The 27,737-nt window shown below is 46.2% G+C and overlaps 2 protein-coding genes across 5 annotated transcripts in view; one reads left to right on the top strand and one right to left on the bottom strand.

Annotated features, from left to right (window-relative positions):
• LOC142585966 (uncharacterized) overlaps positions 1 to 8,026 on the top strand; it is a 219,347-nt gene extending 211,321 nt beyond the window's left edge. Inside the window, exons 2-3 of the mRNA XM_075697107.1 lie at positions 3,766 to 3,863; positions 7,521 to 8,026. Coding sequence (XP_075553222.1) covers positions 3,766 to 3,818 — 53 coding nt within the window. The 3' untranslated portion in view covers positions 3,819 to 3,863; positions 7,521 to 8,026. The remainder of the gene's footprint in view (positions 1 to 3,765; positions 3,864 to 7,520) is intronic.
• LOC142585965 (uncharacterized) overlaps positions 1 to 27,737 on the bottom strand; it is a 67,183-nt gene that overhangs the window by 17,914 nt on the left and 21,532 nt on the right. The window contains exons 5-9 of one of the 4 annotated variants that reach the window (XM_075697103.1): positions 24,701 to 24,799; positions 24,382 to 24,492; positions 23,153 to 23,440; positions 17,194 to 20,982; positions 5,135 to 5,335 (exon numbers count right to left, since the gene is read on the bottom strand). In XM_075697103.1, coding sequence (XP_075553218.1) covers positions 5,135 to 5,335; positions 17,194 to 20,982; positions 23,153 to 23,440; positions 24,382 to 24,492; positions 24,701 to 24,799 — 4,488 coding nt within the window. Of the gene's footprint in view, positions 1 to 5,134; positions 5,336 to 17,193; positions 20,983 to 21,916; positions 23,122 to 23,152; positions 23,441 to 24,381; positions 24,493 to 24,700; positions 24,800 to 27,737 lie in introns of those variants that run through there. The other 3 variants (XM_075697104.1, XM_075697105.1, XM_075697102.1) reach the window with 3 other exon arrangements.

Below are 27,737 nucleotides of genomic sequence, written 5' to 3'. Positions count from 1 at the left end.
AAGCTTTACCTCTGGCCTAACTAAAATTTTCCTATTCAAACACATGTGAATTCAGAAATGCTCTCCTTAGACAACTGTTGAACCGACTTGAATGAAAATTGTTGCATTTAAATGAGAAAGTTGAATTCTATCAACTGTATTGACACGTGGGCTTTTACGGGCGAGCGCTTTTCACGGCTTACCGCTCAGCGCGGGACGCGCGCGCATGTATCAGAAGTTTCTCGAATGTTATCGGTGGTTCTGGTGTCACCGAAGCTTGTGTAATATCATTGCATGTGTGACGCGAATTGTGTAGAACTTTCTGGAAGACGCGCGTGCACCGCCCATTAAGCTGGAAAGCCCGGAATACATGGAGCGTTTTTGAGGCGATTTTCGCCTCACGGCGCCGATTTGACGCCCGGCGTCGAGAAAAACGCCCGCCGCCGCCGATCAGGACCGGCTAGATTTTGACGCGGCGCGCACGCGTCTGACGCTACCGGAAGTGCCTGTCGGAGTCACTTCCGTCTGTTTTCGGCGGGAGCGGCCAGCCGTCTCACCGTTCCTTGCCATCCCTTGAACACTTCACGCGCGTGCGCTGAAACTCTGCGCAATCCGCACACCCGTTTCAGTCGCACAAGGTCGCCAGACGAAACATTCCCGGCCAACTCTCTCCGCTGAACATCCACAAAAATATCGATACAATACTAAACATACCTGGTAATGTGTATAGACATATTAGTGGGGTATTTATTGCATAATTCATTAATTATAACACAAACAAACAACATATAAGCATTGTTCGTTCCTTTAGTGGTAGCCAAAATATTTTTGCCTTGTCTGGCCACACTGCGGCGGCGTTCGCCGCTCGTACGCCTCATGTAGCCTGGCCGGCGTCCCGCCAGCACGTTTCTTTTTTGGCGCGCGATAATCGCAGGAGAAAAACCCCCCATGTAGCCCCCGCTGAACTGCATGGCGCGTTTTTCGCGAGCGAAAAACGCGACGGGCGGCAAACGCCCGCGTTGCCGCCGACGCGCTAGCACCCGTACGAAAAAAAAGGAGCGGCGCTTTCGCGCCGCGTTTTCCGGGTTGCCAGACAACATAACTCTCAACGACATGCATTGTCTCTGTTACCGCATATATATTATGCCCTTAAACTTACAGAACACAACAATAAAAATAATCTGACTGTAATTAGACAGCGACATTTTTTTCCGAAGTGTATTTATGAAGCTTAATTTCAAGCAGCAACATCGTGTGCGAAACTGCGACTATGTACCTTCCGCATGCTGAGGAGCCGCTGCTTGTTTACAACTTCACATATAGAAAGGAGGGTCGGCCGCTTACTACCGAGGCGATTGCTACTATTAAGGGGGATGCTGATACTGAAGCAAGAAAAAATGCGGGTCAGGAGGTACATGTGGGTGCGGCCTGCCTGCTTGAGAAGAGAGCGAGCACCATACACTGGTAATATTATTAGCAAATTGTCTTGCCAGTATTAGCGATGAGACGCGACGCTTCTCCACTTTAGTTATTAGGGCCTCGTTGAAGGTTGCTTTGTTCATTTTAGGTGAACACGATGCGCGAACCAACACGATGCGCGAACGAAATCACGGTAGCACACGTTTTCCTTGACGCGCGCTAGTTCTGCCGAGAAAAAAAAAATTCCGCCAAGGAGGTTCCGTCGAGATGCGCAGAGAGCAGGGCCATCTGGTGGCAAAAAAAGAACCAAAATGCCACGTGACCAAATGCCACGTGACTTACCTGAACTCTGATTGGTGGACGCGCCGCACGACGCGTTTTTTTTCTACTCCGAGCAGCAGCACACGGCGGCGCGATTTCGTGACGGAACATACTGGGCACGCGTCAAAATGACGCGCGCGTCCCACCATCCGCGCGTCAATCGCGCCTGAAATCGCGCCATGCGGTTCCGCCTTTACTCTGGAACATTCGATGACTCGTGTACAAAAGCCAACGCGCTTGACCAGCAGAACAGATTTCGACGATCGCCTACCGTGTTCGCCGCTATTGCTGTGCATGCAGTGTAACTTGCTTTTGTGGGCACAAGTTCGCCCAAGAAGAAGTTAGTTTTGTCATTCACACTTTTACAGCTGTATTATTCACAGTCACTACTATGTGACACTGTGGAGTTACATGGATGAAGTGCCTCACGAGGGATGGACAACGTTTCAATTTGATAATATATTTTCTCAAATGCGGCCTTGTCATCTTTGGCGGGTTAGCTTTAATGGGTTAATAGGGTGATGTCAAATGTAGTCGTTGTCTACGGTGGCTGGCTGTAAAGGAAACGATTGAAAGAAAAATGATCGCTGTCATTCCGTGTTTCTAGGCGTCATTTCAGAAAGGACGGGGTTGGATGACGAGGGGAAGAGAGCCGGTGAGGGGGGCGAATAAAAGAGAGAGAGCAGGGCGAAGGTTTTTGGGGAGGCAGAGGACTGGAAGCCTTCAGAAAAAAGGACAGAAACAGTAGGTGTCGCAGGCGGTGTGCGTCTGTAGGCTTAGAAGAATGGTCTGGTCAGCCAATCAGCACGGGAGCAACCCAAGGGACATGAGTCGAAAGAATGACTATAGTGGCCTAGTAGCAGTGCGCCGTGACATTTTTAAGGCGCAAGCATTAGATGGTTAATGGGTCGAATAATCCGTGTTATGACACCAAAGTTTAAGCGAACCAACTTGGACATACGGGCAAACCGACAATATCTCCAAGCAGGGTTTGGGTAGGAGCTATTTGGCATTCTATTGCAAACTTGACTTACAGCGCGTACATGGACAAAAGGACCTAAAGAACGACGAAGACAAGCACTGTGTACGTCGTTCGTTTGGTCCCTATATCTATGTATGTGCTGTAAGTTAAGTTTGCAAATATTCAAGTTCTGTTCCAATTGACATAGTGAAGGTCGGGTCGAACCTAGGCCATTCCTGGGAGTCGAACTTTATACCTTTGGCGGGAGTCAAACTCACGAGCTTTGGTGTTAATTAAGGCGAAGTTCATTAAGGCACTCGAAGCCACGACCCAACTTGGGAATATGGGCGAACCGGCAATATCTTCAAGTTAGATTCCAATTTACATCGGTTAGGTCGACAATCGAATCCACTACATTATGTGTTAAGGCGAAGTGAATCAAGGTACAGTTAAATAAGGTACACTTATTTAAGGCAATCGTATTCATGCCGTTTAGTGGGAGTCGAACGCACGGCATTTGGTGTTAAGGAGAACTTAATTCAGGCACTGGAAACCCACGACCCATGGAGATATTGGCAAAGCGGCCATATATCCAAGTTGAATGCCAATTGCCATCGTCAAGGTCGAGTCGAACCCACTATCTTTGCTGTTAATTAAGGAGAAGTTAATTAATGCAGAGTAAGTAAGATAGACTTCATTAAGGCGCTCGAACGCACGACCTTTGGTAGGAGGCGAACCCTCAACCTTAGGCATGAGTCGAACCCATGACCTTTGGTGTTAATTAGGGTGAAGCACAGTTAATTAATGTATATTTAACTAAGGCGCTCGAACCCACGATTTTTGGTGGGAGAAAACAAGTAATACGAAGTAACAAGGCAGTCGAATGAAAATATCAAGTAACGTAATGAATGTCTCGTGTGCGTGCAGGCCTTTGCCTTCATCCTCGTTAGCTTATGCTAAAGTGACTCAACTTCTTGAAGGTATTGAGATGGTGACATGGAGTCTGGGAAAAAACACGAGTTGGTGGGAAGCCGACGCGGTGGATAAAAGTGGGTCGGTCCTTTAAAAGGCGTTAAACTTTGCAGATTGGCGCCGGCGTCGTCGCTGCCGTATAGAGAAGTGGCATGACCCTGTGTAGTGGAGGCGTCGAAGAGACATGCTGACGTTTGCGACTTTGGGACGGGTAAGTGGCAGTTTTTCAATAATATAGTGAAAATAAGAATAAAAGAATAAGAAAACAGCTCAAGAAGCGGGAGAGGGCTCGTATGGTTTATAGTATGTGCGTAGAAGCATGGAAAGAAAGTATTACATTCAGTGGTAGGAATGGGGCAGGGACTGGAAAAGGACAAATGATGGACAATGGAGCTTAATGATCGAGGTTAGACGGTGGCGTAACAAGATTTTGTGCATTTCTTAATAATACGAACATTTCAGGAGTTAAGTTACAGCTTGTAGCGATTCTAAGTTACCGTGTGCCAAAATGATTCCCTTCGGGTGTAGACATTTAAACTGTATCAGGCACCATTCCATATATTTACTCCAGAGCAATGAACAGAAATTTGTTTGTGGTATATATAGCCTTGCTTCATTTAATATATGCACGTTTATTGAAGTGGCTGGCTGCTGCTCTAGGCAAATTGCGCTTTGTCTCTGTTACTTTCTGTACCAAAGTCTGCTACTTCATCTGTCGCCCCTCTCCCCCCCCCCATTTTGATTTTGGACCTACAGTATGAAGAATTTTTATTTAGGGTCTCGTTTCACAATAGTTGGCGAGAATGGGTAAGTTTAAAGCAAATTAAGGTATTCAGTGTACACATCTGAATCGAAAACAGATATCAGTTCTGTAAGCTACACCAGTTAACTTATCTGATGCATGAACAATACTTATGTGCACAAGTGGGTACGAATTGTTATGTGTACGAGTGTTTTACAAAATCGTTACAGAAAATAAATGGTATACTACAAAATGGTGTTTAATGCAACAATATTGTCAGCTTTATATGTCTAAATAGCTGCAGTGTACATGATTGCGCTATCTTTGTTTAATGAAGAGTAACAGCTGTACACTTGATCGTTCAGTTTTCGTATTCTCGCGATTTTCAACAATTATTATAATGAAATTACGGTCTACATAAAAAAATCTGAATGTATCTTGGGTGGGCTTTAGCTTCTTCAAAGTTTAATTATTCTGTCATGAAAAAATAGAACAAATCGGGTATTTACACTGGGCGCAGAAGCTTTAGACTGGTTTCTGAATTCAATTTTTAATTCTTCTCTGTGTGTGTCTAGGCAGAAACTCTTGAAGTAAAGCTTCCTCCTCAATCGCATCTCACGTATTCTAGGTTGTTTACAAAGCCTGGTACTCGTGTCAGTTCTTGTAGTACCATTAACGCTTGCGATGGTTGGGTATAATGCATAATGGGGTGAACCATTATACATAGTCTAACTTATTACCTGGCCCACTTGGTCCGCCGGGTCCACTTGGTCCTCTTGGCCCACTTGGTCCTTTTGGTCCTTTTGGCAGTGCAGGGAATGCAAATGAAAATCCTCCGGGTGTGGATGGTCCAACCGGCCCACCTAGCATGAATCCTGTCACTCCACTGGTAAAAGTGGTGACTGCTGGTAATCCAGGGAAAATTGTCAAAGATGTCCCTCCTGCAAACAGACGGAGAAAAGCAAAATTATATTGTTTTACTGCCGAAGCTCCAATGTATTTAGAAAAATGTACTCTGAAACGAAGTTTCAGATGGTTAAAGTCCTAAATTTTCAAAATTGACAATCCTGCTTTTTTATCCATGATGTGATTTGTAAGCAAACACAAATGTGATATTTCATTTCGTATTTGAAACAATAGTAAAATATCGGCATTATACAAAGACACTTCTTTTTCTTTTTATTATGTTAGCAAAATATTGGAACAACATTATACAGGGTGTTTTATTTTAATGTTAGCAGAATTTCTTAAAATTCTTGTGGTATTTAGCGCAAGTCTACTTATTCAGCTGGAACACTTGAAGAACTATATATTACCTACAGTGTAAATCAATACGCATGACTGATTAAGCAACGAGCTTTACTCATTACATTTTCAACTAATTGTTTTTGCTGCAAGTGTTGCAACGTACGGATAAAGCCAGTGATTTCATAAGGCACATCTACTTGGAAATAATTTTGAAACTAGTACCAGACTTTAGATAAGCGCAGTCAAACATGCCATAAAAATGCACAATTGCTCCGCTTACTTTCTTTAACAAAATGTTTTCATATATTGAAGCACAAAAGAGATTGGAACACAAGATAATGGGGTCTTACGTGCCAAAACTACCATTTCATTATGAGGCACGCCGTAGCGGTGGGGGGGGGGGGGGCGGGGCGCTGGGCTCCGGAATAAATTAGACCACCTAGGGTTATTTAAGGTGCACCTAAATAAGTATGCGGGTGTGTTCGCATTTAGCGCCCATCAAAATGCGGCCGCTGTGGCCAGGATTCGATCGTGCGACCTTGTGCTTAGCAACCCAACACCATAGCTACTAAGCAACCATGGCGGGTGAGATCGGAACACATGCATTTTGTCACAAACTTCCCTAACGCAATCACGAAACTGGTGTCACCCAAACAATTTGTTCCAGATGAGTATGTCTTTAAAACTCACTGGCTACTATTTGTAAATTGAAATATTTGGCGTAAATTATTGATTAGCCAAAACGTGACTTCCATTTTTTTATGCGAATAGTGTCTGCCTCTGAGAGTAATCTAACTCAAGAAATAGGATTGTGCTTTATGTCATGAGTGGTTAAAAATTCTGTTAGCGATAGAATAAATCACCCTGTATATGTATCATTTCCATCTTGTGTTCCTCATTAACTTGCACAGTATATGTGCTATTTTGAAATAAGGTTATACTGATTCTCTAAGTGTTCAATCAACACAAAAATATCCAGGATGTCACGAACTTAGTGACGTAGTTTACTGTGCAAAGTAAACCCCACCACTTGATTCATGACATCCTGTCATCCTGTGCAGCGTCGGCTTACAACATTCCTAATATGTGTCGTAGGAAATACAGGAAAACAACGCGGGTATGTAGATGTGTATTTCATGAAACATAAGAGATGACGAAAGGCACGCTCACATCTAATCAAATACTTATCACGAATGTTGTGGCTTCCCGGGTTAAACGAATCCGGAATTGTTCTTGAACACGTGAAATTGTCTAGAACTACTTTGAACACAGCGACGACCCCTTTAAGTCATGGTTCTAAGGCTTGACTGATGAAAGTCAGAAGCATCTCATAAGTAGTAGCAGCTATAGTAGCTATAGCCATAACACCCATTTTCTGAGAAAGAATGCGGTAAATTAACTGCATAAATATTTACCTACGAATAATAAATTTATAGTGTCTTCACAAATACGTATGTGTTTGTGTTCATATGATATATAAAAGCTTTTCAAATATTTCAATTGGTGATGCTAATCCTCTCTTTTCACTCAATTCTTCTTGCACATTTATGGACACAAATACCCACAAGCTTCCCAATTTTTGTCATTTGATGCATTTCCAAGTCTTCGAAGAAACAGTAAAATTGAGATAATAATATAGAACAGGGCAGGGATGACGCTGGATGCAGTTCTTGCCCTTTTGTTGAAGAATAAATCAACGTAGTTTTTCAAATGCCTCATTTAATATGTCCATGTACCCCCTTGCATAGATCCTTAAATAAGTTGCTGTTTCTCCCGAAAGGCAGAGCATTGATAGCGATAGCAATGTGTAAGGCTAATGAACGAACGGCTAATGATCGTCAAGTAATTACATTAACCAACGCGCTTTCACGCGCGCAGGCAGACGGACAGATCTCGCTCGATGACCATGGACACTCGCTGTCACAACACCGACGTTATGAAGAGCGGCAGCAGCGGCGAACGAACGCTTTGTGCTAACTCTCGCTTCAACGTGCCTCCGAAACTTGATTACCAGCCCTTCAACACGAGGCGCGCGAGAACACACTGACACGAAGCCACCAGCCATCTTGGCTCGGAAAACATTTGCACCCGCTGCAGACTACCTCCAAGATAGGGCGCGCGGAGCTGCGCTCAGCCGCGCCATTTGCCGCAGCAACACCCGGACCACGAGAGGAGACGCGCCTGCCCAAAGAGGAGGAGGTTGGATTGACGAGGCTGGCTGTCTGGCGTCATGCTCCTTCCTATTTTCCCTCCCTTCATGTGTGTTTGCTACACTGGCGGCATACATATTATGCACGCATATAGAATATGTATTTCCAGTTCAGATGGCGTCAACTGGAGCCCAGAACCGTCACTGAGATCTTGAGATTGGTGAAGATCTAAGTGCCGCGGCTAACATTAGGGTATAATAATAATAATAATAATAATAATAATAATAATAATAATAATAATAATAATAATAATAATAATAATAATAATGGCTATTGCATGCTGCGGTGTCTGTAACCACGCTAGGAATAAATGCGTATCAAAACGAAATGTCCAGGTCTCTGGCCAAAAGCTCCTGATTTTCAACAAACCAAAGCCATCCAAAGATTTCTCGTGCCATGCAAGCGAAAAAAACTGGCCGGATTCGCCGTACCAGGTTTCGCAACACAGGCACATTGCAGTCGATCGACGCGAGATCGACGTCAACTTGCAAGCCCCGCCAAACTACATATTGCTGAGCTTTGCACAACCAATGTTAGGTTGGCCACCATACACCTGGCCAGGCCTGGTCCAAATGAGCTTTTTCTATGGCGTTAAGGAAGCTTTGCTCAGGAGCTCCTACCTAAATACCTTGTAAAAGAGAAATTGTTTTTCTGAGCACCACCAGCATCGCATTTGATTCTATAAAAAGTTAAAATGTGCCGATTTCTAGGAAGCACTACTTTATTTCGGCAATCAATGTTTTGAAAACTGCGCAATTAAAACAACTGGAGCACCAAGTTCACTACCCTGTAGCTCGAAAAATTGTCACAATATTGTAAACTGTACCTTTTACGAGATCTAAGGCAAACAAAATTGAAGTATTATTCACCTCGAAAAATACTAGTAATTTCGGACTGAGGTTTTCGAAACGTTCTCGCAAACCTTGCAATAATTTCACGTAAGTTGTAATCTCCTATTTAGCAGATTTCTACGCTTCAGGTCGTTTAACAGATGCAGTTTGCCAGACTTGCGATATCTGGCTTACCTAGAGTTAGATTTGTGAACTACGCTTTTCAATTTTTTTAAGCATGCCGATTTTCAGAAACGTCTGCTGTAGGGAAGAGACCCTTAATAGAAATGTTTATCCCTGCAGTCAATATAATTATTTTTTTACTGAAGCTCAGCAAATGTAATTAAAATCCATTCATCGGTTCTGGAATTAAAATGTTTCAACTTTTCAGAAGTATTGAAATAGGGAAATGGAGGTGACCTCTAAGTAATGCCTTCTCGTAAACTAAGGACATCGAAGAGCAACAATAAATAAGTTGTGACTGATGAAGTATTCTTTCAAGAGTTGTTTCCCTTATTTGGAAAATAAAGGTTGGTTGATTGGTTGATTGAATAAAAAGTGAAGGGTAGTTTGCATCTTTCAAACGACGCAAAGGAGACATTCACAAGAAAATATAAACAAGGCTAGTGTGGGCGTATTATTGTGTATGTTTCTGTCGCGTTGTTCGAAAGAGTGCGCACACAGAAACATACTCAATTTACTGAAGTTCTCATCTGAAACATTGTGCCTAAACCGAGAGTCGGTACGTCAGCGTCACGTCTGTGCAATCTTTCGCTACGGCTACAAGTACCATCTAGCCTACCTCAGCAACAACAGCAAACTGTTCTGCGATCAAGGGTCGTGGTTCGCCATCTTTGGTTGGCTAAAGTCAATCAATGGATCGTTCACGGTTTCCATTTCAGCATGCTACTCACTAAGATATCCACGAGCAACGGCTGTACCACGGACGCTCTTCGATCCACTGCGCAAGCTCATGGACATCATTCTTTGGGCAGCTGTTCCGTAAACACGGCTAAAACATGTTGCCTATAGCGCTAGACATTTCGTTTGCGAGAAGCACATCATGTCACAGTATCGCGTCGAGAGGTTCTGGGCGGCTACGTATGTTTCTCTCTAACAGTAATCCCGCCAACCTGTGTCACTGGGTGGTCCGTGGTCGAACGGGCAGCGCATCGGGCTGCTGTTGCACAGGGTTCGAAACCAACTGTTGGACGAACTTGGGTGGCTGAGCATGCGGCCATGTGCCGCCCTTCAACAAACCTGTCGCCAACTTGGGTCGCCGAGCGGTGCATGATACTGAGTGTGCGGCAGACGAGGAAACCACTCTCAGTGTTCGTACGGACTGGCGCGCCACACGTACCGCCCCGCAGAACACGCGCGAGCTTCTCGACAGCAACTCTAGATGGCGCAGCGTGCCCCGAAATAAGCGCCAGAGAGCGAAATAAGTGCATGAGTTCTTGCGAAACACTGGAAATACGTATTTTATTCGTTTTAGTTGTCGCGTCGATCGGAAAGTGGGCATGCCCGGTCGTAAAGCCTGGACTTGGTATCAAGCTTTTCTCACATAAAAATAACATGTGTTTAACAGAAGTTTTAGTTTTGGTTTTGCGACTTTTTTTATTTCTATGTAGTGTATTTTACAGTAATTAGGAAGGTCTCTCTGGCTCTTGTGCGCCGCTGTTTTGTTCGTTTATGGCGGCACGCGCTCTTCGAATAATACGTCGCGTCTGTGAAGGACCTATTTCGTACCGTTTTCGGTGTTCCTCATGACGATAATGCGAAGACACTAGAAAGCAAAAGCTTTATTGAACTGCTACAGTGTAAGCGTGCTACAGCGCCTAGGAGTCACTCCTGGTCATTTGTGTTTCCATGTGCACGTTATCGATAGACTCGCGGAGGGTAAAAAAAGCTACTTCAAACTGAAAGCCGAAGAAAAACAGTAATGAAATGACCCCAGAAAGAGATAAAAAGACTTCAGTCATATTTGCCACGAAAAATACTGCAATACTGGGATGTTTTCATAAATCAAGCAGCTGGAGACTACTTTATTTAATTTTTTCTCAGAACACGATCCTAGGTCACATTTGTACGTTTTTCTGAACACTGCTGAGTGTATGTGAACTAAAGTTTTGGAATAGGTCAGTTAGTGCCTTTTACATCTTTGGACCTGCAATAAGTATCCATAAGCAAATTGGAGTTTAGTAATCAACTAAAAATTCGCAGTTTCTCCCGAAAGGAGAAGCCTCGATTGCGATCGCAAATTAGTGGACAGCTATACGAAGTAAGGGTAGTAGTTTTATCGTCAGTATAAACATCTAGACATGGGTCCACTAACTAAATTAACAAGCAAGGTGTCGGGCACGCACAAGCAAAGATGAACACATCTCACTAGATGACGGCGGAAACTCACTGTCAAAACGCTACTGCGAGGAAGCAGCAGCGCGCGACTAGAAAATCGTGTTGCGTTTGGCATCAACGCGAAATAAACCATGAAAACACAGCTCGCGGGGGGCTCTGTACCCGTTGCAGAAGGCTTTCAAGATACAGCGGCCCGGGCGGGCGCGCGCGTCCGCCCGGTTCGCCTGAAGTAGAACCCTCTCTACCCAACCCCCGGAGCCTTGTGCGCAGCGGAAGAGGGCGAGCTTTCTCCCCGATTTCCTCCCTTGCGTGCGCGAGATTCGCCGGCTCACCCTGGCACGCTTTCACTCGCACATAGAGCATACGGCGAAGATTTTATCGTCCTTGGACGCAGGACCCACGGAGTAAGACATTTAGGAGGTGAAACTCCCGTCAGCGCGAGCGAGCGCGGGCGACCAGATAAGGTCACAATTGTTGTATGCGCCGACGGGACCATATACAGTGGCGGTGCCATGCGGCGCGTCGCAGAAGCCGCAGCGAAAAAAAAAATGCAGCGCCCGGGCAGGCGGCTTCGGCGCGCTCTCAACGGCGGTAATTTCTTTCCAGGCCGCCAGGCGCCGCCAGCACGATAACGGCTCCGCGGGCTTGTGACTTTTTTCTGGTCGCCGCAAACAGCGGAGTTTCCACTCCTAAATGTTTCTTGCTCCGTGACAGGACCTAACGGCGACGGCGACGACAGAAATGCGCAGGAGTGTCCATATAATTGCTATCACAATAAAAGAATGCCATAGTGGCAGTAGCACTATGTGAAAACAGAAAAAAGTGTTACCCTAATTTTTTCATGTATTTACAATGTTATTCTTACATACGATACCATTGTCCTTGGATCTGCGAAATTTGTAAGCTCTGTGGCTAGTAGTGATTACAAAAAGATACCTTTGTGAAGAAAAACAAAAACAAAGTAACAAGAAAACTGAAATTGGATTTTTAAAATGTTTCCTGCGTTATTGACAAGCCTAGTGCATGTGATACCATATGAAGAACTAAAAGAACCCAACCACGTTCATCACTTCTCTAACTGCAATTATTGCATACCACCTTTCAAGTGATCACCCCGCTTTAAGAATGTCCGACTGCTTTTGTTTAATTATATAGAATTAAGCAACAGCTCCGATAATCTTTGTAATACTTTATTGGGTCAACTGAGCCTTGGGTTAATCTATCCTGCGGTACGCTATTACTGTGTATGGTTCTTACTCGCAGTCACGAGCTGAACAAACTGACAAAGTTTTACATAAACTATTGGCAAACGTATTCTATGCTACAAAACTGTGCTTAAGTACCATTTAAAAATGGTGGCTGCTGAAATTCCTTTTCAACATCATTTATTTATACTAGTAGTAGTTGTAAGAAATTATTTCTCCTGTAAATTCAAACACGTAGAGATTAAACCGCGAATTTTAAGAAGCATGCGCCATTACAAGCTTCCTAAAATACATACTTAATTAAGTATCTTTATGCCCGCTTTCACTTTAATTAGTTGCCTTTAATGTTGTCTTATAAGTCTATAAAAGAATTGAAATACGCTGTGATATCTTTATTGTCTATTAGAAGTGTAATAATTGCGCTTTGCTACTTTTTACTCTGTAACGACGCGTCATTAATGTTATTGCTTCTTGTGCTTTGTCTTAATTGTGTTTCTTCGTATTTTTCACTTCAGATTATTTTCGAATTTCTTACTTTATGAAATAGCTTGTGTTATCAGAGTCATGCATGTGTATTTTTTATTATTGTATGCTATTTTGTTTATAATTCTACGTCTTTCTTCTCTCTTTCATAACTTGTATATGTGCTGAGTAGACATTACAGCAATTTCCATGTCCTGCGCGCATAAGATACGCTTCAGCGGGCACGAATACCACATTGAATTTTACTGGAAGAGAATATGTATGTATGTATGTATGTATGTATGTATGTATGTATGTATGTATGTATGTATGTATGTATGTATGTATGTATGTATGTATGTATGTATGTATGTATGTATGTATGTATGTATGTATGTATGTATGTATGTATGTATGTATGTATGTATGTATGTATGTATGTATGTATGTATGTATGTATGTATGTATGTATGTATGTATGTATGTATGTATGTATGTATGTATGTATGTATGTATGTATGTATGTATGTATGTATGTATGTATGTATGTATGTATGTATGTATGTATGTATGTATGTATGTATGTATATGTTGGTACCAACAAATCTTATTTTTATATATCTTATAATCTTATTTTTATAGCGGCTCAAATCTTATATGTTAGTAAAATATATGTTTTTAATTAATTGTATCCACGTGTGCATACTAGCAGCCTCCTGTGTCCTGGATTGTGCTGAATGCTTATGGTCACTTGATAGAGACAGTAAGCACCAGGCTCTCCAACACTGAGCGGCGGCTGAACTTCACCGCACCACGATCATAGGAGAGTGCAGGTGCAGGACATTGTGGGCAAACTATACCGTAAGGGATACGAAGATGTGCAACTGGTAGAGTCTCACGGCATACAAAGAAACTCGTTAAAACGTTAAAAGCAATAAACTTCAGTTGCAAGTCAGCGCTCGTCCATGTCGTGTCTCCCTCCTTGTCCCTGTCAAAATACGAGCTGCACTGTTTTTAAATAAAAGAAAGCCGCCGTGGTTGCTTAGTGGCTATGGTGTCGAATTGCTAAGCACGAGGCTGTGGGGTCGGATCCCGGCCACGACAGTCGCATTTCTATGAGGGCGAAATGCGAAAAATGCCGTGTACTTAGATATAGGCGCACGTTAAACAAACCCTTGTGATCCAAATCATTACAGTGTCCTCCACTACGGCCTGCCTCGTAATGAAATCGTGGCTTTGGAACGTAAAACCACATAATTTATTTTAAATTGTCAAAAGCGCAAAAATTTCAGCGCCCTACAGAGATCATGGAGTGACTCAGGCAATAACCGCGTATAAATAAAAATCTGTGCGATTCCAAATTTTGCAAGGATATGCAGAACAAGCCAACCAATCTAGGATGAGGACTGAATGCCTGGGGTGATGTAGGGGTGGAGAAATACACAATAAGTTTTAATTAAAAAAATTAAATTATGAGGTTTTACGTGCCAAAACCACTTTCTGATTATGAGGCACGCCGCAGTGGGGGACTCCACCTCGGGTTCTTTAATTTGCACCTAAATCTAAGTACACGGGTGTTTTCGCATTTTGCCCCCATTGAAATGCGGCCGCCGTGGCCGGGATTCAATCACGCGACCTCGTGCTCAGCAGCCCAACACCATAGCCACTAAGCAACCACGGGGGATAGTTTATTAACTAATGGAGGACCAATAAAAGACACCTTACAAAAGGGTGAAAGTTAACTAAAGTAATATTGTAAAAGCGGCAATAAATATCGCAAGCTAAAACTAAAACAGATAAGGCTCAACGATATAATCGAAAGTGGGTTTTGTAGGCTGCGCTACGAAATATAGCTTTTGTTAACAAAGTGTTGAGAGTGCAGTGAACTCCGCGGCCGCAGAGGATTCAAGAAAGACAGAGATAGAAGCGGTTGAACAGGGCCCAGACCGTACACTAATATGGATACTACTTGAAGGATCTAACCTTCGCTTAGGAGATAATCTGTCAGCCATTGGGGCGGTTTCTGACGCAATGACATCCTGCGGGGCTGCCTCAAACTCGCATTAGCAGTGGGTGGCCACAATTACTAAATACATGCCATAGGCTTTAGCACGACGACTCACGCTTGGACTGCGGAGGCAAGGAATTGCACTGATGCCAGCAGAATTTGCCTCCCTTTCTACTAACAAGCACAAATAAATAATCCGATTCTTTTGTGAGGAAAACATGTTGGCTTCACAGGAATTTTTCCAGTAATACTGAAAAAGTTGCACTGTCTGCTAAGTGGGCTCGTAACTGCTTTTCACTAAACTTCACTTAAAAGAGGCCTCAACCACCCGTCGGCCATGGTGCAAAACACATTCTGTAAAGAGCATACACTGCTGAGAACATCTGTGCCAAATTTTCAACCTGTGTGCAACGCGTGGGGCTCAAAGTGGAGCGCGCAGTCATCCTTTTCTCAAACACACTCTTTTCGGTAGAGGCCTTCTGCTCACTTGTTTCGGAGCTGCCGGCGGCTGTTCCTTTACGTCATCGGACCGATTCTCATACTGCCGATATTGGCCGATAGCCGATATTGCCGATATTGGCCGATCATATTGGCCGATAGCTAATATCAATCAAGAAGCGTGTTTGGATCAGTGCGCTTCTTCCTACTGTTACTGTGTGTATTTATTGAGGCAGTTTACTTAAGTGGCTAAAGTAAGATAAATCTGCGTTTCAAATTTCGATAGGAAAAACATACTCCTGGAAGAAGTTGACTATCGTCTTCTCACACTCGCCCGCAACCCCTCCTGCGTAAGAATGAAACTTTGACCACACTGCTTATCGGCGTCGTAGTTGTAGGGTCCCGCTAATTTCGACTAGTTTAAACACTGAATTAGCCTCGAATCTCGCGAAACTTGTCAGACGCCACGTACGCTTAAAGGTGCGCGCTCATGAACTCCTCGTCTCTCCTGCCTAGATGCCTTCACAGACATCGTATCGTATTGCTAGAAATTCGAAATGCGCAATTTGGATGTGGCTACTATCTGTCGACCAAGCTGGTGCAGGACAAGTCCGGTCCGCAACCAGCAGGGCAAGATCACCGTAGCCACACTGGAGTACATGAGTGCGAGCGCACACTCCTAGCCTGTTGCGCACTACAGTTAGCCACTACAGCTGCATGGCGCTGCTTCTGCTGTGTAATGCAGATACCGCAGCCACCGCTAGATGCCGGGACGATCCCGCTAGCTGAGCTTGCTGCAGCTGGCTGAGGACAACCACGTGCTTTGATTGGTTTTTGGCTGACGTGGCTCTGGGTACATGGCGAGCCGGCCCGAACGCCAACATCTGACTGGAATGTCCGGGTGCCGAGCTGCACACTTTCAAGGTGTGTCGCCATCATGGTCGAAGCTCGTTACATTATGAACATTTTCTACTCGAGTCTGGAGAGCGGCATCCATCGCTTAACCGATGTGCACACTGCATAAGTACTCGCAAAAGCGATCACAATGACGACGCTTCGTTCGAACCTCAGAAATTGTGTGATTGTCGTACAAAAAATGCAAAAGCGAATGTGCTAGTTATGTCACTCGGTGCAAAAAAGAAGAGAAGCAGCGACACAGCCGTGCGTAGCTGTCTAGCACACTGTAGCACAGCCAACGGATGAGAGACCGTGAACTTATCCCAAAGTTGAAGGATAGCCTCCGACTTTGGCACATCGTAGGCGCTAAATCGGAAGCAGCATGTACGTGAACATCCAAAATTAAATCGGAACTGCGCGCCGCAGTAACGTTCCATAGGATGAGTGTTGTGGCCACCACTCTACGACCGTAGTCTTCACCTGCCTTCGCAGTGCCAGACATTGAAGAATGAGCGGAAGTCCCCTACTACGGCGTGCCTCACAATCAGATGGAAGTTTTGGCAAGTAGACCCCAGAATATATCTGAGAGGATCGAGTACCGTGAAGGGGATCAAAAGCAACCTTTGATTGCAAATAACAATGCACTGAAGTAGTTTCTGATTCAAAGAATTTCTGAACAAGTTTACTTTAATGTCATATGCATTTCTCGATGTTGATAAATAAGTTTCCCAGGGCAACTTTAAGGAAATCAAAGTGTTACTGAAGTTGTGGGGTTTCGAAATAGTCACACAGTCAACGCATTTTGTGCTCGAGAAAGTACATCATCAAAAAAAATCTTGGATGTTTCTTTTAAAAGAAAATTTGAAACACACTATGTAAGTTTGGAAATTATAGCAGCTTTTGAAATATTGAACAACTGTAATTGGAGTTCGAAATATTGTAATGTTCGGTAGGAAGCCAGGTCTGTCCTGAAAAATATCGCATATTTCATTGTCACATCTTCCCTGTAATTTGTTTTATGGTTCATCATTTTGCAGCTGTGCTAACTTTAACTAAAGCATCAGGTCCTTTAAATCACGATTTTATAACGTGTGTAAGGCTTGAGTGGACGCATGAACTTATAAGTGTTATGCGTATACTCACCTGGTGACTTTGGAAGAGGTAGTCCACTTATAACAGTCAGCTTTCCAACACCAGCGGGGCCACGTGAGAAGCCAAATGTCGGACCCTTAGATGCACCTGGAAGAGGTGGAGTACTGGGAGCACCTGTCCCAAAAGGCAACCTTGGTGCACCGGTAACACCTGTAGTACCAGGAAGTGTTGGACCTCGAGGCACGTTCAGAATGCTAGGTGCAGCTGGGACAGCCCCTGGAGGTGGCAGATAGCTGGGTGGTCTCCTTGTGGAGGGTCTAGATCCACTTGGAGCCTTTGGCCCACTAGGACCTGTTGACCCTGATAGGCCAGAGGGCCCCTTTGGCCCACTTGGTAACGGGAGGCCCGGTACCTTGGGAAGGCCTGGTATAGTTGGACCACCAAAAAGAAAATCATTTGGTATAGCTGGTCCCCCTAATTTACTTGGCCCTTTTGGACCATCAAAGCCAGATGGCCCACTTGGTCCACCAAGACCTCCTGGTGAACTTGGTTTGCTAGGTCCAGCTGGTCCTGTAGGTAATCTGGATCCAAAGGTGAATGTAGCTGTAGGGCCTTTCGGTCCACCAGGCCCGGATGGTCCACTTGGTCCTTTAGGTCCTGCAGGGCCACTAGGCCCAAATGGTTCACTTGGTCCTCTTGGTCCAGTAGGTCCCCCTGGCCCACTTGGTCCGAATGGTCCACCAGGTCCTTTAGGTCCTCCTGGACTACTGGGTCCGAAGGGCCCACTTGGTCCGCTAGGTCCCCCTGGCCCGCTGGGTCCAAAGGGTCCACCGGGTCCTTTAGGTCCACCTGGGCCTCTGGGTCCTGATGGACCGCTCGGGAAGGGCCCACTTGGTCCACTAGGTCCTAATGGCCTAGATGGTCCGCTAGGTCCCCCTGGCCGGCTTGGTCCTCTAGGTTCACCAGGTCCTCTAGCTCCTCCTGGGCCACTAGGTCTGAATGGCCCACTTGGACCCCTTGGTCCACTAGGCCCACTTGGTCCACTAGGTCCCCCTGGCGCACTTGGTCCCACCGGTCCACTAGGCCCACCAGGTCCTCTAGGTCCTCCTGGACCACTAGGTCCCCCTGGCCCACTTGGTCCAACGGGTCCACCGGGTCCTTTAGGTCCTCCTGGGCCACTGGGTCCGAATGGCCCACTTGGTCCGCTGGGCCCAAATGGTCCACTTGGTCCTCTAGGGCCTCCTGGGCCACTTGGTCCGAATGGTCCACTAGGACCACCAGGTCCTTTAGGTCCTCCTGGGCCACTGGCCCCGAAAGGCCCACTTGGTCCCCTTGGTCCACTAGGTCCAAATGGTCCGCTTGGTCCACTAGGTCCCCCTGGGCCACTTACTCCGAATGGTCCACTAGGACCACCAGGTCCTTTAGGTCCTCCTGGGGCGCTGGGTCCGAATGGCCCAGTTGGTCCCCTTGGTCCAAATGGTCCGCTTGGTCCACTAGGACCACCAGGTCCTCTAGGTCCTCCTGGGCCACTGGGTCCGAATGGTCCACTAGGAGCACCAGGTCCTTTAGGTCCTCCTGGGCCACTGGGTCCGAAAGGCCCACTTGGTCCCCTTGGTCCACTAGGTCCAAATGGTCCGCTTGGTCCACTAGGTCCCCCTGGGCCACTTGCTCCGAATGGTCCACTAGGACCACCAGGTCCTTTAGGTCCTCCTGGGGCACTGGGTCCGAATGGCCCACTTGGTCCCCTTGGTCCACTAGGTCCGCTTGGTCCACTAGGTCCCCCTGGGCCACTTGGTCCGAATGGTCCACTAGGACCACCAGGTCCTTTAGGTCCTCCTGGGCCACTGGGTCCGAATGGCCCACTTGGTCCCCTTGGTCCACTAGGTCCGCTTGGTCCACTAGGTCCCCCTGGGCCACTTGGTCCGAATGGTCCACTAGGACCACCAGGTCCTTTAGGTCCTCCTGGGCCACTGGGTCCGAATGGCCCACTTGGTCCCCTTGGTCCACTAGGTCCCCCTGGGCCAATTGGTCCGAATGGTCCACTAGGAGCACCAGGTCCTTTAGGTCCTCCTGGGACACTGGGTCCAGATGGCCCACTTGGTCCCCTTGGTCCACTAGGTCCAAATGGTCCGCTTGGTCCACTAGGTCCCCCTGGTCCATATGATCCACTTGGTCTGCTAGGACCCCCTGGGCTGCTTGGTTTGAATGGTGCAATAGGTGCACCAGGTCCTTTAAGTCCTCCTAGGCCACTCGGTCCGAATGGCCCACTTGGTCCTCTTGGTCCGCTAGGTCCCCCTGGCCCACTTGGTCCGAATGGTCCACCAGGTCCTTTAGATCCTCCGGGGCTACTGGGTCCGAATGGCCCACTTGGTCCCCTAGGTCCCCCTGGTCCACTTGGTCCGGAAGGTCCACTAGGTCCACCAGGTCCTTTAGGTCCTCCTGGTCCACTGGGTCCGAATGGCTCACTTGGGCCCCTTGGCCCACTTGGTCCGAATGATCCACTAGGTCCACCAGGTCCTTTAGGTCCACCTGGGCCACTGGGTCCGAATGGCGCACTTGGTCCCCTAGGCCCACTTGGTCCGAATGGTCCACTAGGCCCACCAGGTCCTTTAGGTCCTCCTGGGCCACTGGGTCCGAATGGCCCACTTGGTCCGAATGGTCCACTAGGTCCACCAGGTCCTTTAGGTCCTCCTGGTCCACTGGGTCCGAATGGCCCACTTGGTCCCCTAGGCCCACTTGGTCCGAATGGTCCACCAGGTCCTTTAGATCCTCCGGGGCTACTGGGTCCGAATGGCCCACTTGGTCCCCTAGGTCCCCCTGGCCCACTTGGTCCGGAAGGTCCACTAGGTCCACCAGGTACTTTAGGTCCTCCTGGTCCACTGGGTCCGAATGGCCCACTTGGTCCCCTAGGCCCACTTGGTCCGAATGATCCACTAGGTCCACCAGGTCCTTTAGGTCCTCTTGAGCCACTGGGTCCGAATGGCACACTTGGTCCCCTAGGCCCACTTGGTCCGTATGGTCCACTAGGCCCACCAGGTCCTTTAGGTCCTCCTGGACCACTGGGTCCGAATGGCCCACTTGGTCCTCTAGGCCCACTTGGTCCGAATGGTCCACTAGGTCCACCAGGTCCTTTAGGTCCTCCTGGTCCACTGGGTCCGAATGGCCCACTTGGTTGTTTAGGTGTTCCTGGTCCACTTAAGCCCAATTGTGCATTAGGTCCACCAGGTCTACTTGGTCCAGTAGGTCCAACTGGCCGACTTGGCCCACCAGGAATACTTGGCCCGAATGGACTACCAGATGCACTTGGTCCGCTGGGTCCAAATGGTGCACTTGGTCCTTTAGGTCCCCCTGGGCCACTTGGGCCCAATGGTCCCCTAGGTCCACTAGGCCCATATGGTCCACTCGGGCCTCTAGGTCCACTGGGTTCGAATGGTCCACTTGGTCCTTTAGGTCCTCCTGGGCCGGATGGTCCACTAGGCCCGAATGGCCCACTTGGTGTTTTTGGCCCACCAAATCCACTAGGTCTAAATGGTGCACTTGGTCCTTTAGGTCCTCCTGGGGTACTTGGGCCTAATGGTCCACTAGGTCCTCCAGGTCCACTTGGTCCACTAGGACCAAATGGACCACTTGTTCCTGTTGCTCCACTAGGTCCTCCTAGCCTAGTCGGCCCACTGGGACGATAAGGTCCAGACGGCCCACTGGGGCCAGAAGGTCCACCAGGTCCTTTTGGGCCAGCTTGCAATGATGGAACACCAGGCTGTTTTGGAGCTCCTGGGATTCCAACTTGGAATGATATCTGTGGTGCTTGACCAGGCAGGAGTGCTTGAAGAGTCCCAGGTCCTGAAATGATACACATTATGTTTGATACACATTACGAAATATTTTGTTGGACATTCAAGTAAGCTAAGAACTATATTGTTCATGCTTGTATTTGTTAGCAATTTTGTTATTAATCGCCTAATTTGTATTATTGCATTACATTATTTCCCTTGTATATTAACAGTTTTAATGTGTAGTTTTATTGATTGCACCAGCTATATGCAAAATAATCTTCTGAAGATCTTTTTCACCAACTCGCTTGTGTTTTCTGCATATAGTGAATTTTAGGTCTTTGTCTAAAAACTTATATGTTTGAAACTTCTATGACTGCCAAGCCATGTAACAAACCAAAAGGAATGTGCGGGCAGGAATTTCCTGTGTATCTTATTGTCAACAAAATTAGATAAAATCAGATACTCTTGTAATCTTTTATCGCAATCAGTGCATGTCTTCAAACTGCTGAGCTTAGACACAAATGCTCTGCAGTACCAAAAGCAGATTCTTCACGCGCTATGTGAAGTGCCATTCTATGCTCTTCTATGTGCCATTTCCTATCGCTGTATAGCGCCCAAATCTTTAGTTACTAGCACACGCATTGAGCTAGAGTCTGTACCACCTCGTATGGTGAGTGCCTTATTTATACTTTTTGCTAAACCAGTACGTTCTCAAACTACTGCAATTTCCAAATAAGTGTTGTTTGTTTACTTCAAAGACAGGGATACTGTTATGTGTTAATTCGATTGCTGTCGAATATATAATGGTAGGAAATAAGCTACTTCATTCATATTTATATTATAGTAGTCAAGAAGACATGACAGTCCTAATTTGACTAGCAATGACATCTTTGCATTTGATAATGTTACGAAAATTTCATATCATGGTAGTGTGGTTGTAATATACTATGTGCTGAATTGCAGATAGCGAGGTTTTTAAGCTTCGCCTGATGTGAACCCACCAGTGCTAGGTGAGGCGCTTGATGACACTTTAGAGTCTTCGCTGGATGTCTTTCTTGTTCCAAAAGGTTCCAGTACTGGTGCCTTTGGTGAGAAAGTGTCTGGTGGCCTCTGTGTATCATCTGCGCGGGTGTACGGCGTTCGGGCTGGTGTCCTTGGTGATGGGTACTGAGCACTTGGTGCAAGTGGTGGCTGTTTGGATCGTGAAATGTCTGAGGTTGGTCCACCCAAAAGCGTACTTCCTTGGAATTCTGGCATGCCGAGTGGTATAGAAAGCACTTTTGCTCTTTCGCGACCTATATTCACGCTTTCAGGAACATCCTGTTTTCTCAGGGGATGCGTAGGAGGAAGCGCTTGGCGAATGAGGTCGTAAAAAGAGTTGTCATCACAAGGTGGGAATGTCTTAAATATAGGCGAAAGCGGTGGGGCCTCACGGGGGTCTTGTAACGGTGTCTTCAACTTTAAGAGGTGTTCAGGGAACTCCCTGGTTCTTGAAACTCCGGCTAGAGACTTTTGTACGGAACCGGGCATTTCGTCTTTTTTCTGTGATGTCTTGTGCCTCAGGGGTTTAATGCGTTGGAAAGATGTTGTGAAAAGTGCTGTGCCCTCCTTTGGTAACATCGGTGGTGCATGTCTGAGTGGTGGAAGGTTAAGGATATGAAGTGTAGGAGGCACCCTGTGAATGACTCCGAGTGGAGGAGCAGCAACCGGCAGCGTCGTTCCGTGCAACAGGGGCTCTCCTATGCTCTCACCATGGATAACCTTTTTTCCTGGCTGATATGTAAAGCGAGGTGCTTCAGCGTCATTTCTTGAGCGCGACTGAGATAGCTGCGCGTTAGCAATGTCGGGCACGACTTTGGGCACGTTAGGACCAGTACGATCGGCTATCGGCGGACTAAGCGATAGTTTTGATACAGCCGACGAAATAGGTAGTTTAGCGATGCCTGATGTAGTTAATGAATGAGCGGGTTTGCCTGGTTGCACGGTGCCTACATTGAAGGTAAGCGACGGCACAGCCGGGGGAAGCACTGGGCTAAGTGGCTGTGCAGGTGGAGAAAAACGCGACGATACCTGCGGAATACTGGGAAACTTCTCAGCGCCGGATCTAGTGGGCTGGCCAATGCCCAATTTGGGCAGAAAGAGCATCCCATGAAATCCTGCGGACGCGAAGGGCGGCACTTTTGGGGAGAGTACCGCGGGTGTTACTGGCCTAACCAAGACACCTAGCTGCTGCTGACCTAGGACAACCGTCTTGGGTGGGGACACGATGTGCGTAGTCTGCGTCACTGTGCCGGGTACCACGACGTGCTGGACGAGACCCGGAAGCTGCTGGCCGACGATGGTAGGTCCCTGGAAGCCGATCTTTCCGCCAGTGAAAAGGGCATCTCCTCCGCCATGCGATGCGATGCAACCACAGTCCTCGATTACGCTCTGTGGCACCAGCAGCCGGTTAACAATGTGAATGACACCATTGGTGGCACCGTCATCCTTGCTGACAAACGGAACGCCGTCGATGAACAGTTGTCCTGCGCGAAGAGAAAAATATATGTATGCGCCTAACACTAATATGCGTGTTCAAATAAAGTACTGCTGCGAAGGTGCTTGTCAGAGCACATTCTGTAGTTAGCACTGCGGTCCCTTTAGTACTGCCAAATTATTCAACAGGGCTCAACCTGGTTAGTCTCCCTGTCTTTCCCTTATCCCTTCTCACTCCCCTCATCCTGGATTTGCGCAGGACAATTCCAATGTTTCTAGTTCTCTCTGGAATAAGTGTCAGCTATTCAGATTCAAAGGAGAAGCAGCGACATTATTTTTACAATCAGAATTTTCAGTAACACTATAAAAAATGGGTTGGATGGAGATGCACTTTCTACGCACTTGCATATTTTTCAGTAGGAATGAAAGAATAATACGCTCGTTAACGTTCTTACCTCAATAACGATATGTATTGGCCATTAGATAAGTTAGCATATGCAAGATTCATTGCTTGTAGGAGTACTTCTTTTGGGCTAATTGGCGCAATATAACTGTTGGAAGAGTGGGGCGAATTGACACGCATACGCAGATGAATTATAAAGAAGATGAGCGCCTCGTGAGTATGCGTCATCGCTCTGTGTATTTGTTAATTTGCACCCCTCTTCTGATAACTAGGTTTCCAGGAGTCTGCAGCACGCAACGTTTATGTTTGGAGGAAGGAGGCCACGTGTATGTAGCATTTGTATTTATCTGTTATCATTAGATAAATAGCGACATCGAGAAGTTTCAGAGCAGTAACCTGTTTCGGCGCGTGACAGTTCGCAGGTCATTGCAAAATGTCGTAAGCACTTGAAAAAGCAAATTCTTCGTGGATTATTTCAGGTCATCCTGATAAAGTTGAACGCTTTACTTTCACGGTGCGCATTCGCTTTACAATAGTAAAGTGACAATTTACGTTGTATACAGTAGTTCGATAGCGACACTGTCTCACCAGCTTGAGTAGTGACACGGAGAACTTCGCCGTCAAGTGGTGTGAGTGTAGCGCCGTCCTTAAGAACAGCGCTGAACTGAAGGCCGGGAACGATATGATGGGAAAGAACGCCTGCAAAAGCAAATATTGAAATTGCAGGTCACGTACATGTCACGGGCATCATAAATTAAACGTGAGCTACAACAGAATACTTAAGCACCTCTCAATATAAGAGAAACACTTCTAGATTAGCGGTGCGATCGCAAAAGATCAATGAAAGAAGGCGAAAGATGCTACTGTGGCAGTGCTCGTTGGCCTTTTGGCACAAATTGTTACGTACGCTTCAGAAGCTCATTGTTTGATAGGATCTTCTGTGAAGTTTCCGCTGGTAGGTTGTTGATAGCGTCTTGAGTTGGAATGAAGACAGTGTACAGGTCACCTAAAAAAAGAAAAAAAAATGAGCCACAGAGTTTAGCATATGCTCTTCATGTATCAATATAGCACGCTTTCCACGAAGGGTATATTGGCACGCGCACTTATTTATCCTTTTCCGGCGAAAGTTTTCTGATTGCCTAACAAATGTTACAAAATTATAGGTCAGAGCAAGACGCGCCTCGCTGAATCGATAAATCCTCGAAGCTTGCAAGGCGTATTCGCTTGGAATGAATTTCCAGAATGACACCATTTTGGAGACCAGCGCCATCAAACTCGCAGTAAAAATGCACTGTTGTTCCACTTGATTATTTAACAAAATGTTCTTTTATGTATTGAAGCATAAGAGTAACTAGAACGCCCATGTATTTTGTCCCACAATATATACGAGAAATAATATATCAAAACTGGCGTCATCCTGGAAATTCAATTCAAGTGGATTCGTCTTGCAATCTCACCAGCTACCATTTGTAAATTACAATATGTGCCGTAAAGTGAATAATTAATAATTTTAATTACTGAACGTTCGTTAATCATTTAAATACGTGTTTCAACTTATTCTGCTAGCAATGGCCACCTCTTTGAATAATACAGCTCAAAGACAAGAATTATGCCACATGGTATAGGCGATATGGAAAAATGCCGTAAAATGGCCACCCCGTATATTGGGCTGAAGGCCGTGGCTTCCGCGCCAGACACGTAGCAGACGAACAGGGGGTGCCACTTTCCCTTTTTAGGACCCAGGCGGCGACTGTGGGGAGACTGCCAGCGCATATATATATATATATATATATATATATATATATATATATATATATATATATATATATATATATATATATATATATATATCAGTGATACATACACTCACAGAATCCGGCATAGAAATGGTTCAAAAAATAGAAGCACGTAAGAAAAATAAGACGACTTTACTGACGTTTCGGCCGAGGTCCGGCCTGCATCAAGCGTGATCAACGGTTACTCTTGATGAAGGCCCGACTCCGGATTATGTATAAATGACATTTCCGAAGGTTGCTTTCGAACAAACACGGTTGCTCCAGTACAGAATCCGATGGGCTAACGAATGTTATTTATTGTTTTATGTTAAACTGAGATTGAACGATACAGTGATGATGATGGCACTATAGAAATGTATGTTAAACACATGAAACCCCTAAATGTCACCACCAGGTTATAACGTTATTCCCTAAATTAAATCAAGCTTGTAATCACGACACGGTAGCAACAATTACAGTGGCACATATACACTGTCAAGAGGAACCTGATTGTGTGACGCATGCCTAACAGGGCAGAATAAAACACCATTTCCAGAGTTATACTGCTGCTACACAAGAAAAGTAGAAAATTGCTTATCAAGAAAGGCATCCAGCAAGGAGACACAATCTCTCCAATGATATTCACTGCATGCTTATAAGTCTTCAAGCTATTAAACTGGGAAGTCTTAGGCGTGAGGATTAACGGTGCATATTTCAACAACCTTCGGTTTGCAGATGACATTGTCCTGTTTAGCTTCACTGGGGATGTATTGCAACAAATAATTAAGGCTCTTAACGGAGAAAGTGCAATAGTAGGGTTGGAGATTAAAATGCATAAAACTAGGGTTATGTTGAATAGCCCGTCAAGGGAGCAAGAATTTTTTGATCGACAATCAGCCTATAAAGTGTGCATAGTACGTTTATCTACGCCAATTAGTCGAAGAGGACCCTGATCATGACCAGAAAACTTTGCAGAAGAATAAAAAGACGCAGTTTCGCCCGATAGGTGAAGCATTGATTGCGATAGAAAATTAGCCGACAGCAATACAGAAGCAAGAATAGCACTTTTATCGGCCGTATCAAGTTAAAACATTCGCTTGCTAACTAAATTAATAAGCATGGTGCATGGTGTCAGCGCGCACAGCAAACATGAACACATGACACTCGATGACTGCAGACACTCGCTGTCAAAACGCTGGCGTGAGGAAACGCGGCATCTACAGCCAGCGAAGTGACATTCGTGCTGTCTATCGATTCGACGCAAAGCAAGCGCCGACGACACACAGCACGCACGAAGCTGCGAGCCGGCGATGTACCTAGACTCTGCCCGCAACGCAGATCGCTCTGAAGATAAGGACGCGCAGCCGGAGACAACTCCGCCCCCCTCCCTCCCCTCCCACCGGCCTCGCGCGCAACACAGCGCGCTTCCTCTTCGCATTCGTCCCTTTCGTTCGGGAGAGATTGAACCGCGATCGTTCGTAAAGTAACGACACTCTCCTCCTCCGCTTTCACTACTCCTCGTTTCTTCTCTCTTTCACGCTCCTTCCTCGACCGTGGCGCCGCCTACGCTGCTCGAGCATAGCAACGGCGCCAACATGCGCTTCTCGCCATTCCGTAGACGCTTCTCGAGCAAAAATGGCGCTGATGCACGGCGCGAGGGCCCACGTGATGCTATTAGGCCAATAGCGACGCGGCGTCGGCCTCGGCCAGAGCGCGCGAGGAGGAGGCGGCATTCTTTAAAGCGTGGCAGTAGTTTACGAAGTTTAAGGGGCTTTACGATCGTCGGATCCCCTCGCACGCTTTCACTTGCCCACACAGCGTAGCGCCCGGCAACGGTATTGTCGCCCGTGGACTTTATATGGAACCACACGGTGACGCCGGCGCCGACGGCAGAAATGCGCTTGAAGTGTCCATGTAATTACTATCGCAATAAAAATGGAGTGTAGCGCATACCGCAGAGATTACGGAATCCTGACAGGGAGCTCACCACTGTGGTTGAACAGAAAAGGGTACAAACCATTGCATTCTACCGGTGCTAACATATGCGTAGATACAGGGAGGTTAACAAAGTTCGAGAACAAGGACTGCGCAAGGAGCGATGGAATGAAAAATGTTACGCGTAACGTTAAGAGAAAGGAAGAGAGGTGGTGGATCAGAGAGCAAACGGGG

Source organism: Dermacentor variabilis, chromosome 6 (genome assembly GCF_050947875.1).
Source record: "Dermacentor variabilis isolate Ectoservices chromosome 6, ASM5094787v1, whole genome shotgun sequence".
Lineage (NCBI taxonomy): Eukaryota > Metazoa > Arthropoda > Arachnida > Ixodida > Ixodidae > Dermacentor > Dermacentor variabilis.
This window is presented reverse-complemented; position numbering and strand designations above follow the sequence as displayed.